Source organism: Camellia sinensis, chromosome 4 (assembly GCF_055761805.1).
Source record: "Camellia sinensis isolate YWXY chromosome 4, ASM5576180v1, whole genome shotgun sequence".
NCBI classification, from domain to species: domain Eukaryota; kingdom Viridiplantae; phylum Streptophyta; class Magnoliopsida; order Ericales; family Theaceae; genus Camellia; species Camellia sinensis.
This window is the reverse complement of record NC_138964.1, coordinates 61,497,572-61,509,562: the sequence shown is the minus strand read 5'-3', so window position 1 is coordinate 61,509,562 and position 11,991 is coordinate 61,497,572. Positions and strand designations below refer to the sequence as shown.

The 11,991-nt window shown below is 40.3% G+C and overlaps 1 protein-coding gene across 1 annotated transcript; it reads left to right on the top strand.

The window, feature by feature from the left end:
- The first annotated feature begins 1,177 nt into the window (after window positions 1–1,177).
- LOC145824676 (uncharacterized) lies at window positions 1,178–11,991 on the top strand. Its single transcript, XM_082925047.1, has 10 exons — window positions 1,178–1,217; window positions 6,556–6,841; window positions 6,939–6,968; window positions 7,058–7,308; window positions 7,385–7,591; window positions 7,671–7,760; window positions 7,858–7,944; window positions 8,040–8,381; window positions 8,482–8,565; window positions 11,747–11,991. Exons 2-10 carry the CDS (start codon window positions 6,562–6,564, stop codon window positions 11,759–11,761), a joined length of 1,386 nt encoding a protein of 461 aa, XP_082781173.1. The 5' UTR covers window positions 1,178–1,217; window positions 6,556–6,561; the 3' UTR covers window positions 11,762–11,991.

Here is an 11,991-nt window from a genome sequence, read left to right as displayed (position 1 = left end):
AAAGCTTTACGCCCAAGTTCCTCAGAATCCAGTGATGAACACCTCTTTCTTTTGTGAATGAAAGAATAAAACCAACCCTTGATGTTTGTTAATATGTAGTTCATTGATCAATCAATCACCTTCTATACATCAATGAAACTCATATAAACCACCCTCCAATATAGAACACTTTGTATTTTACTTCTCTCTGAGAATCTGGATGGGTTTAACCCTAAAAACAGTGAACGGCACACTTTATACTAAACAAAGCCACAAAGACCACTTAAGTGCACACTTTGCCGCTCAAGCAATGTGAGTAAAGGTGATGCTCACATATAGGCCAACCGCTTGATCTCAACATCCACCACTCAAGCGATGAAACATCTTTCCTACAAGTTCAGAACACAAGCAAAGATACTGGATGAACTAGTTCACTGCTCGAACGCACAAAAGACTGCTCAAATAGTGTGAGTAAAAGCGATGCTCACATATAGGCCAACTGCTCGAGCTCAACATCCACCACTCGAGCGATGAAACATCTTTTCTAGAAGTTCAAAACACAAACAGAGATACTAGATGAACTAGTTCACCGCTCAAGCACACAAAAGACTGCTCGAGCGGCCAAACAACTGCCGCTCAACCCCGCCTGGTCGCTGCTCCCTGGACCCCTGCGAGCTGACTGGGCAACTCGATCCCCATACTTAGTCAATGAAGTGACAAATAAGGAATGCTCAAGTCACTACAGGAAAATATAGCAAAAAAGACGGGGTTTTTAGCGACGCCGCGCCCCCCGTCGCAAAAAACCGTTTTTTGCGACGGTAACTTCTACTGTCGCAAATAATAGCCTTTAGCGACGGTACTGACCCGTCGGTAATGAAACTAAGCGGAGGCGTCGGAAATGGGGAAGTATTAGTGACGGTAAATAAAACCGTCGCAAAAAACCTTTTTTTTGAGACGGCATATATCATTTGCGACGGCAAATTTCCGTCGCAAAAAAGGATTAATGCAAACGGCACCGTTTTTCGTTCTATTTGCGACGGTGTACATCATACCGTCGCAAAAAGTCCAAAAAAAAAACCCTCCCTTTTTCCTTCTGCCTCCCGCTCGATCCTCCTCACCAAATCCCTAACTTCACCCCCAAATTTCCCAAACGGCCTACGAGGAAGACAGCGGTGGTGCAGCGGCGATGGCTCCGGCGACAAGAGTGGTGCTCCGGCGACGACCCTCTCTCCCTCTGCGTATGCTCTCTCTCTCTCTCTCTCTCTCTCTCTCTCTCTCTCTCTCTCTCTCGGTCTGTGTATATATATATATGAATCTGTCTATATATATATATATGCAATGTATATAAATCTATATAAATCTATATATATATATATATATCTGAAATGTATATAAATCTATATATATATATATAAATCTGAAATGTATATAAATCTATATATATATATATATCTGAAATGTATATAAATCTATATATATATATATATAAATCTGAAATGTATATAAATCTATATATATATATATATAAATCTGAAATCTGTCTATATATATATATATAAATCTGTTTATCTGAAATCTATATATATAAATCTGTTATATATATATATATATAAATCTGTCTATATATATATATAAATCTGTCTATATATATGTATATAAATCTGTTTATTAATAACATACTTTAATTAAGAACATACTTTAATTAATAAATCTGTCTATATATATGTATATAAATCTGAAATCTGTCTATATATAACAGATTTGTCTCATGGTTATTAATAAATCTGTCTATATATATATATATATATATAACTGTTTATTTTTTAATTATTATCAACATTTATCAATTATTATCAATTATTATCAATTAGTGTTTTTAAGTTTTTTTAATTATTTTTATGGTTGTTTTCATTTATATCTCTTCAACTATTATCATTTTTTTTTTCTATTTCATCCATAAATTATCAATTTTACCATTCAATCGTTCAAGTTTTTTATTTTTTTATTTTTTCCAAATCATATGCTCTAATTAGAGATAGTTTGTCAAAATCAGTAAAAATTATATGCATATATATATAGTTTGTCTAATTAGAAATAGTTTGTCAAAATCATATGCTCTAATTAGAAATAGTTTGTCAAAATCATATGCTCTAATCATATGCTCTAATCCTTTAAGTTTAAATTATCATTTTTTTTTTCTATTTCATCCATAAATTATCAATTTTACCATTCAATCCTTCAAGTTTTTTATTTTTTTATTTTTTCCAAATCATATGCTCTAATTAGAAATAGTTTGTCAAAATCAGTAAAAATTATATGCATATATATATAGTTTGTCTAATTAGAAATAGTTTGTCAAAATCATATGCTCTAATTAGAAATAGTTTGTCAAAATCATATGCTCTAATCATATGCTCTAATCCTTTAAGTTTAAATTATCATTTTTTTTTTCTATTTCATCCATAAATTATCAATTTTACCATTCAATCCTTCAAGTTTTTTATTTTTTTATTTTTTCCAAATCATATGCTCTAATTAGAAATAGTTTGTCAAAATCAGTAAAAATTATATGCATATATATATAGTTTGTCTAATTAGAAATAGTTTGTCAAAATCATATGCTCTAATTAGAAATAGTTTGTCAAAATCATATGCTCTAATCATATGCTCTAATCCTTTAAGTTTAAATTATCAAATTTTTTTTTCTATTTCATCCATAAATTATCAATTTTACCATTCAATCCTTCAAGTTTTTTATTTTTTTATTTTTTCCAAATCATATGCTCTTAAATAGGAATTTTAGACATTTCGTTAATTTGCCAAATAGGATGTCGAGTGAATATTTATGTGTAGGTATTATATTTAGAGTTACTTTGGTGAGATATTCTTGTGGATGTGTACAGATGATGGATAAGAGTTGGATTGATTTGCCAAATAGGATGTCGAGTGAATACATTAATGGGATTGATGAATTCCTTGTGTTTGCCTACACCAATAGGGTTGAAGGTTCGATGATCAGTTGTCCGTGTAGGAAGTGTGAGAATCGATACTATTTTGTACGAGATGGTGTACGGGAGCATCTGATTTTGAATGGTTTTTTTAAAAAATACAAACATTGGATTAATCATGGGGAATCTTACATATCTCTGCATAGTAATCGAGAGAATGAAACATTAGCTAATTTAGACATTGGAGATGATATGATTGGAATGATACAAGGGGCTATGGGAAATCCACATGTCGGTACAAGTGTTGAGGGTGATGAACCACAGGGGCCTGATCCCCGTGCATCTGAACCCCAGCTCGGTCCAAATGCAGAGACTGCAAAGTATTTCAAACTTCTTCAAGATGCACAAAGTGAATTGTATCCGGGTTGTCAGAAGTTCACATCTTTGTCATTCATTGTTCGACTTCTACATTTGAAGGTGCTTAATCAGTGGACGGACAAGTCTGTTGACATGTTGCTTGAGTTATTGAATGAGGCGTTTCCGTTGGGTGTGAAACTCCCGGACTCATATTATAAAGCTCAAAAGGTCACAACAGATTTGGGCTTCACGTATGAGACGTGGGATGCATGTCCCAACAGTTGCATGTTGTTTCGAAACGAGGACGCCAATCTTGATAAATGTGTCATATGCAACAGTTCTAGATGGAAATCAAATGGTGATGGTGGTTCAAATGGTCCTAACACAGGTGGCAAACAAGTAGCTGCAAAACAGATGAGGTATTTTCCTTTAAAGTCAAGGTTGCAGAGGTTGTTTATGTCATCCAAGACGGCCAAGTTAATGAGATGGCATGCAGAGGAACGAACTGATGATGGTGTCTTCAGGCATCCTGCTGACTCCCTTGCATGGAAAGATTTTGACCGTCGGAATATTGACTTTAGTAATGATTGCCGAAGTGTAAGGCTTGGCTTAGCATCTGATGGTTTTAACCCATTCAGGACGATGAACATAGTTCATAGCACTTGGCCTGTTGTGCTCATTCCATACAACTTGCCGCCATGGATGTGCATGAAGCAACCATTTCTAATTTTATCTGTGCTTATTGACGGCCCGAAAGGACCTGGTGACAAGATTGATGTTTATATGCAACCGTTGATTGAGGAGTTGAAAGAACTATGGAATGAGGGTGTGTCAACATTTGATGCATCAACAAATCAAATGTTTCAAATGCATGCAGCTTTACTGTGGACAATTAGTGATTTTCCTGCATACGCAAACTTGTCAGGATGGAGCACTAAAGGAGAATATGCATGTCCTTGTTGCAATAAGGAAACTACATCGTGTTGGTTGAAGCATAGTAGGAAACAATCATACTTGGGTCATCGCAGATTTTTACCTACTGGCCATAAATTCCGGAAGGATAAAGTATCATTTGATGGTAGTCGGGAAGTCAGACTCAAACCAAAATTGTTGTCTGGAACTGAGATGTTGCTACAATTAGAATCTGAGGGTATTTTAACCCAATACAATAGGGATGACCTTAAGGAGAGGCATAGGAGACAGGTAGAGAAGGAGAAAGCTGGACATCGCACCCATAGTTGGAAGAAAAAGAGTATCTTTTATGAATTGCCATATTGGGAGCACAATCTAATAAGACACAATCTCGATGTGATGCATATAGAGAAGAATGTTTGTGACAATGTGTTGTGGACAATATTAGGGGTTGCAGGAAAATCGAAGGATGGTGTTAATGCTCGGCGTGATTTACAAGATATGAATATTAGAAAACCCCTACATTTGCAGTTAAGAGGGTCGAATAAAGCCTATTTACCACCAGCACAATTCACAATGACCAAGGATGAGAAAGATTTGTTCTTGAAAGTGTTGAAGGAAGTAAGAGTTCCCGACGGGTATTCATCCAATATATCACGTCGTGTGCGCTTACATGATAGAAGCATTGGGGGTCTTAAGAGCCACGATAGTCATATTCTGATGCAACAACTTATTCCATTGGCTATTCGCAGATCGTTACCGAAGAATGTAATTGAACCCTTGATTGAATTGAGCAATTTCTTTAGACAATTGTGTTCGAAAGTGAATCGTGCGACGGATTTGCAATACATTAAAGATCGTATCGCTGTAACACTTTGTCATCTAGAGAAAATATTTCCTCCGAGTTTTTTTGATATAATGGAGCACTTGCCTATACATCTAGCTGATGAAGCGTTATTGGGTGGAGCGATTCAGTTTCGATGGATGTATCCAATTGAGAGGTATCTTCTTACTTTGAAGCAATACGTGCGTAATAGAGCTCGTCCTGAAGGATCAATTGCTAAAGGATATCTTATGGAAGAATGCATGAATTTTTGTGCACAATATCTCAGTGATGTGGAAACCAAATCTAGTCGACCCGTGAGGAACTATAGTGGTGCTGATAATTTGGGTCATGCTACTGGTGAAAACACAAGCTTTTATCTTGATAATACTTCTTGGGTACAAGCTCATCGGTACATCTTATGCAATACAAGCGCGGTTCAACCATTCATAAAGTAGGTTAAGTCACTCACTCAATATTTTATTATGTTTATTGAATTTTCAACTAAAATTTTTGTATGGCTAAAATTTCAATCTACACAGCAAACACCTTGAAGTACTTAAGCTCAAAATGCCTCGTGTCGACGATCATCAACTTCGGCGTGAACATTTTGAAACTTTTCACATTTGGTTCAAGGAACATGTATGTATTTAACTCTATAGATTCTAGTTACTTAAGTCGATCTACATTTTAAATTTTACATTTCGTGTTAAATAGGTCCAAACTTTGCGAAGGACTACTGATGTCATACTTTCTGAAGAGCTTATTCTATTGGCAAATGGTCCTCATAACCTGGCAAGGAGGTTCAACGGGTATATACTGAATGGGTTTCGGTATCGAGTAAAGGCCATGGATGATCGTCGAGCCACACAAAATTGTGGTGTAGCTTTGAAGGCAGATACCATAAGTTATGCTAGTCGAAAAGACAAGAATCCTCGTCTGGGGTCTGTGTACTATTATGGACAATTGACAGATATTGTTGAGATTCGATATTCCAATGAGAAGAAACATGTGTTGTTTAAGTGTGATTGGATTGACAACATTCACGGAAAGAAAGAAGATGTCTTCAATTTCACGTTGGTGAACTTCAATCATTTGTTGTATCGAGATGATCGAATTACCAATGAACCTTTCATCTTGGCGTCCCAAGCAGAGCAAGTTTGGTATGTTGCAGACCCGTTACAACCAGACTGGCAAGTCGTGGTGAAGATGTCTCAAAGAGGTTTATTTGATATGAGTTCAACTGATCCACAAATCGAGCCATACATGAGCCAACAATTGGAAGAAAATATAATGCTTCGTGATGAAGAAGTTGGTTGGGTGAGGGAAGCCGCAGAAGGGGAAACAGTTGATGTTCAAATAGGCTGATATGTAATCAACATTAGTAATTCAATTAAGGCCAAGGTTGTAGTTAATCATCAATTTCTTAATTTACTTTGTCTTTGTAATTGTATTAGTTCAAATCATGTCATATTATAGTTGATGACAAACCATTGTCTATGTTTCTAATGTCAATTAATGTTATATTGCTTGAAGATTATTATGGGAAGGAAGAGGAAGCCTGATCATCCCCGGCGCATGATGTCTGATGTGCTACATAACAGGACATCAGTAGCACCACCATTAGAGGAGGCATCACATCGGCCAGCATCGGAGGGGCCATTAGTGCCACCAGCATCTGAGGGGCCATTACCACCGTATCGACCACCATCAGTGGCACCACAGCAGCTACCATGTACTCGGCCTCCACGCCTACCATCGGTGCGTCCACCATCAATGGCACCACAGCAGCTATCATCATCAGCTTATGAGCCATCCGCAGGTATTTAAATTTGCTTTGAGTTGCATGAAAATTATTTACACATACATTTATTTATGCTCATTATATATAACTTGTTTATTCTCATTGTATTTTGCAGACCCTTCGACTTCTTCACAGCCCACATCAGGTTTATTTGATATGATTTGTATTCACATTATTTAAATTTGCATTTGGTTGTTACCATTGCATATTGTTTATTATTATTGTATATCGCAGGTCATGTTAGTTCTTCATCGACCTCGACTAGGCGTGGTAGAGGATGTGCCAAGGGCATTAAAGAGTGGGGTACTGGTAAAAAGCTGCACATACAATTTGATGGAAATTACTGCCCAATAGGAGATAACGTGGCCAAGTTAACTACTCAACTTGGCATTATTGTTCGGAATGGTAACATTGTTCCTCTTACTTTTGTTGACTGGAACAGTGTGCCTGATGATATTGTTGATGCTATCTGGAAGGATGTGAAGGTAAAAGTATATTTTTGTCCACAAATTCGAATTCCAAATTTGTGTTATACTTAGCCTTAAACTTTGTGTTTTATAGGACAATTTGAATATATGTCCAGAGGAGTACAAGCCAATCTGCATGAAAAACTGCAACAGCATATGGAAGGATCACAAGAACAAGCTTAAGGCTAAGTATTTCAAGCCTAGAAGCTCTGATCCTAATCTGAAGGATGATGTTCCTATGAACGTTGTGCCAAGCCAGTGGGAACAACTTGTAGAGTATTGGCGTACTTCCGATGCTGAGGTATACAATTACGTTATATTTATGATATGTAAACATACAAATCATATTTACATACTTACATTTGTTGAACTTGTTATAGAAAATTGCAAGTAGGAACGCTAAAAATCGGCGAGCTCACGGCATAGCTCATACCACAGGGCGTACTACTTTCTCTCAGATACGGCATGAGGTTTACATTTTATTGTTTTATTTTTCTATATAAATAAACATTGTATATTTGCAAATTATTTGGATTCTAATTTTCATATTTCTAAAAAAAAATTTAGATGACCAGTAAGGGGGAGTCTACTGATAAGATGAATGTTTGGCTTATGACACGTAGAGTAGATGACCCAGAGGTTATCCAGACCTTGGTAGTTTCCAAACACCTTTGATTGTATTTAAAGTTTATTTTTTGTGTGTCAACCATCTTAATTTCGCGTATACTTGTGTGTCTTATTCAATACAGGATGAGTTTAAGCGTCAACTCTCTATGCTACCTGAGGATGGTCGGACTTTGGAGGCTAGGAATGCCATTTTCCATGAGTTGATAGGTCATGACAGACATGGATATTGTCGCACATACGGGAGAATCGTGCCTCGCAGAGTGGTGTATAAGGATGGTGCTGGGCCATCACAGTCAACACCCCATCCATCGACTATTGATCAGATCACGCAGCAGGTTCGTGCTGAGCTAAGGGATGAGTTGAGGGAGGAGCTGCGAGCAGAGTTCTCTACACATTTGCAGCAGATGAGAGCTGAGATGATGGCCCTTGTGTCACAGGGGGCGAGTGTGGATCCCAACAGACAGGTTCCATATAAACATCACAATTGTTTGATAGTTCAATTTTCACTCAAGATTATGTATGAAATTCGAATATGATTAACACATTATGCACTGACTAACATAGGTTCCTGATGCATCGAGTGGCCACCGGGCATTTAGGGAATCTGCAGAAGACGAGAATCCATATACACCACCACCAGAAGATCAGGTATACAATTTATCTTTGCATTCTAAGCTAAAATACATCTTTGTGTTTCAGAAACTTGAATTCGAGGCGTTAACGCCCCAAAATCAGCAAACGGCGTCGGTTTAGGACAAAACTTGGCACACACGACCGCCTAGGCACGAGAGACTTGTGGGAGAAGACGGGGCTCGAATCGGGTTCCCGGTTTGGGAGTTAGAGCCGGATTTCACTTTAGGTAAACAACTTCCTTAAGAAACTTGAATTCGAGGCGTTAACGCCCCAAAATCACCAAACGGCGTCGGTTTAGCACGAAACTTGGCACACACGACCGCCTAGGCACGAGAGACTTGTGGGAGAAGACGGGGCTCGAATCGGGTTCCCGGCTTGGGAGTTAGAGCCGGATTTCACTTTAGGCAAACAACTTCCTTAAGAAACTTGAGTTCGAGGCGTTAACGCCCCAAAATCACCAAACGGCGTCGGTTTAGCACGAAACTTGGCACACACGACCGCCTAGGCACGAGAGACTTGTGGGAGAAGACGGGGCTCGAATCGGGTTCCCGGCTTGGGAGTTAGAGCCGGATTTCACTTTAGGCAAACAACTTCCTTAAGAAACTTGAATTCGAGGCGTTAACGCCCCAAAATCACCAAACGGCGTCGGTTTAGCACGAAACTTGGCACACACGACCGCCTAGGCACGAGAGACTTGTGGGAGAAGACGGGGCTCGAATCGGGTTCCCGGCTTGGGAGTTAGAGCCGGATTTCACTTTAGGCAAACAACTTCCTTAAGAAACTTGAATTCGAGGCGTTAACGCCCCAAAATCACCAAACGGCGTCGGTTTAGCACGAAACTTGGCACACACGACCGCCTAGGCACGAGAGACTTGTGGGAGAAGACGGGGCTCGAATCGGGTTCCCGGCTTGGGAGTTAGAGCCGGATTTCACTTTAGGCAAACAACTTCCTTAAGAAACTTGAATTCGAGGCGTTAACGCCCCAAAATCACCAAACGGCGTCGGTTTAGCACGAAACTTGGCACACACGACCGCCTAGGCACGAGAGACTTGTGGGAGAAGACGGGGCTCGAATCGGGTTCCCGGCTTGGGAGTTAGAGCCGGATTTCACTTTAGGCAAACAACTTCCTTAAGAAACTTGAATTCGAGGCGTTAACGCCCCAAAATCACCAAACGGCGTCGGTTTAGCACGAAACTTGGCACACACGACCGCCTAGGCACGAGAGACTTGTGGGAGAAGACGGGGCTCGAATCGGGTTCCCGGCTTGGGAGTTAGAGCCGGATTTCACTTTAGGCAAACAACTTCCTTAAGAAACTTGAGTTCGAGCCGTTAACGCCCCAAAATCACCAAACGGCGTCGGTTTAGCACGAAACTTGGCACACACGACCGCCTAGGCACGAGAGACTTGTGGGAGAAGACGGGGCTCGAATCGGGTTCCCGGCTTGGGAGTTAGAGCCGGATTTCACTTTAGGCAAACAACTTCCTTAAGAAACTTGAATTCGAGGCGTTAACGCCCCAAAATCACCAAACGGCGTCGGTTTAGCACGAAACTTGGCACACACGACCGCCTAGGCACGAGAGACTTGTGGGAGAAGACGGGGCTCGAATCGGGTTCCCGGCTTGGGAGTTAGAGCCGGATTTCACTTTAGGCAAACAACTTCCTTAAGAAACTTGAATTCGAGGCGTTAACGCCCCAAAATCACCAAACGGCGTCGGTTTAGCACGAAACTTGGCACACACGACCGCCTAGGCACGAGAGACTTGTGGGAGAAGACGGGGCTCGAATCGGGTTCCCGGCTTGGGAGTTAGAGCCGGATTTCACTTTAGGCAAACAACTTCCTTAAGAAACTTGAATTCGAGGCGTTAACGCCCCAAAATCACCAAACGGCGTCGGTTTAGCACGAAACTTGGCACACACGACCGCCTAGGCACGAGAGACTTGTGGGAGAAGACGGGGCTCGAATCGGCTTCCCGGCTTGGGAGTTAGAGCCGGATTTCACTTTAGGCAAACAACTTCCTTAAGAAACTTGAATTCGAGGAGTTAACGCCCCAAAATCACCAAACGGCGTCGGTTTAGCACGAAACTTGGCACACACGACCGCCTAGGCACGAGAGACTTGTGGGAGAAGACGGGGCTCGAATCGGGTTCCCGGCTTGGGAGTTAGAGTCGGATTTCACTTTAGGCAAACAACTTCCTTAAGAAACTTGAATTCGAGGCGTTAACGCCCCAAAATCACCAAACGGCGTCGGTTTAGCACGAAACTTGGCACACACGACCGCCTAGGCACGAGAGACTTGTGGGAGAAGACGGGGCTCGAATCGGCTTCCCGGTTTGGGAGTTAGAGCCGGATTTCACTTTAGGTAAACAACTTCCTTAAGAAACTTGAATTCGAGGCGTTAACGCCCCAAAATCACCAAACGGCGTCGGTTTAGCACGAAACTTGGCACACACGACCGCCTAGGCACGAGAGACTTGTGGGAGAAGACGGGGCTCGAATCGGGTTCCCGGCTTGGGAGTTAGAGCCGGATTTCACTTTAGGCAAACAACTTCCTTAAGAAACTTGAATTCGAGGCGTTAACGCCCCAAAATCCCCAAACGGCGTCGGTTTAGCACGAAACTTGGCACACACGACCGCCTAGGCACGAGAGACTTGTGGGAGAAGACGGGGCTCGAATCGGGTTCCCGGCTTGGGAGTTAGAGTCGGATTTCACTTTAGGCAAACAACTTCCTTAAGAAACTTGAATTCGAGGCGTTAACGCCCCAAAATCACCAAACGGCGTCGGTTTAGCACGAAACTTGGCACACACGACCGTCTAGGCACGAGAGACTTGTGGGAGAAGACGGGGCTCGAATCGGCTTCCCGGTTTGGGAGTTAGAGCCGGATTTCACTTTAGGTAAACAACTTCCTTAAGAAACTTGAATTCGAGGCGTTAACGCCCCAAAATCACCAAACGGCGTCGGTTTAGCACGAAACTTGGCACACACGACCGCCTAGGCACGAGAGACTTGTGGGAGAAGACGGGGCTCGAATCGGGTTCCCGGTTTGGGAGTTAGAGCCGGATTTCGGTTTGTCAAAATTATTTACTAAACTATCTTTCTAATTATATAGTAATCAATTTTTTTTTATATTTTTCTATAATTAAAATATTAACACATTATATGGTTTTTAATTATTTTTATCTTGTTTTTTTCAGATATTTCCTGAGTAGCAGTTGGCTTTTTTCTGGAATGCGGGCGTATCAAGATTATGACTAATTTTTGTTTTTGTAACCCACGAACGAATGAAGACGAAAACTTTTGATTTTGATTTTGATTTTGATTTATGTTATTTAAATTTGGGAGCAACATTATGTATGTATTATGCGACGTTATTGTTCTGAATTTTTATTTCTGTATTGCTATGAATTGAACAATATTATTAATTTTCATTATTTGTCAA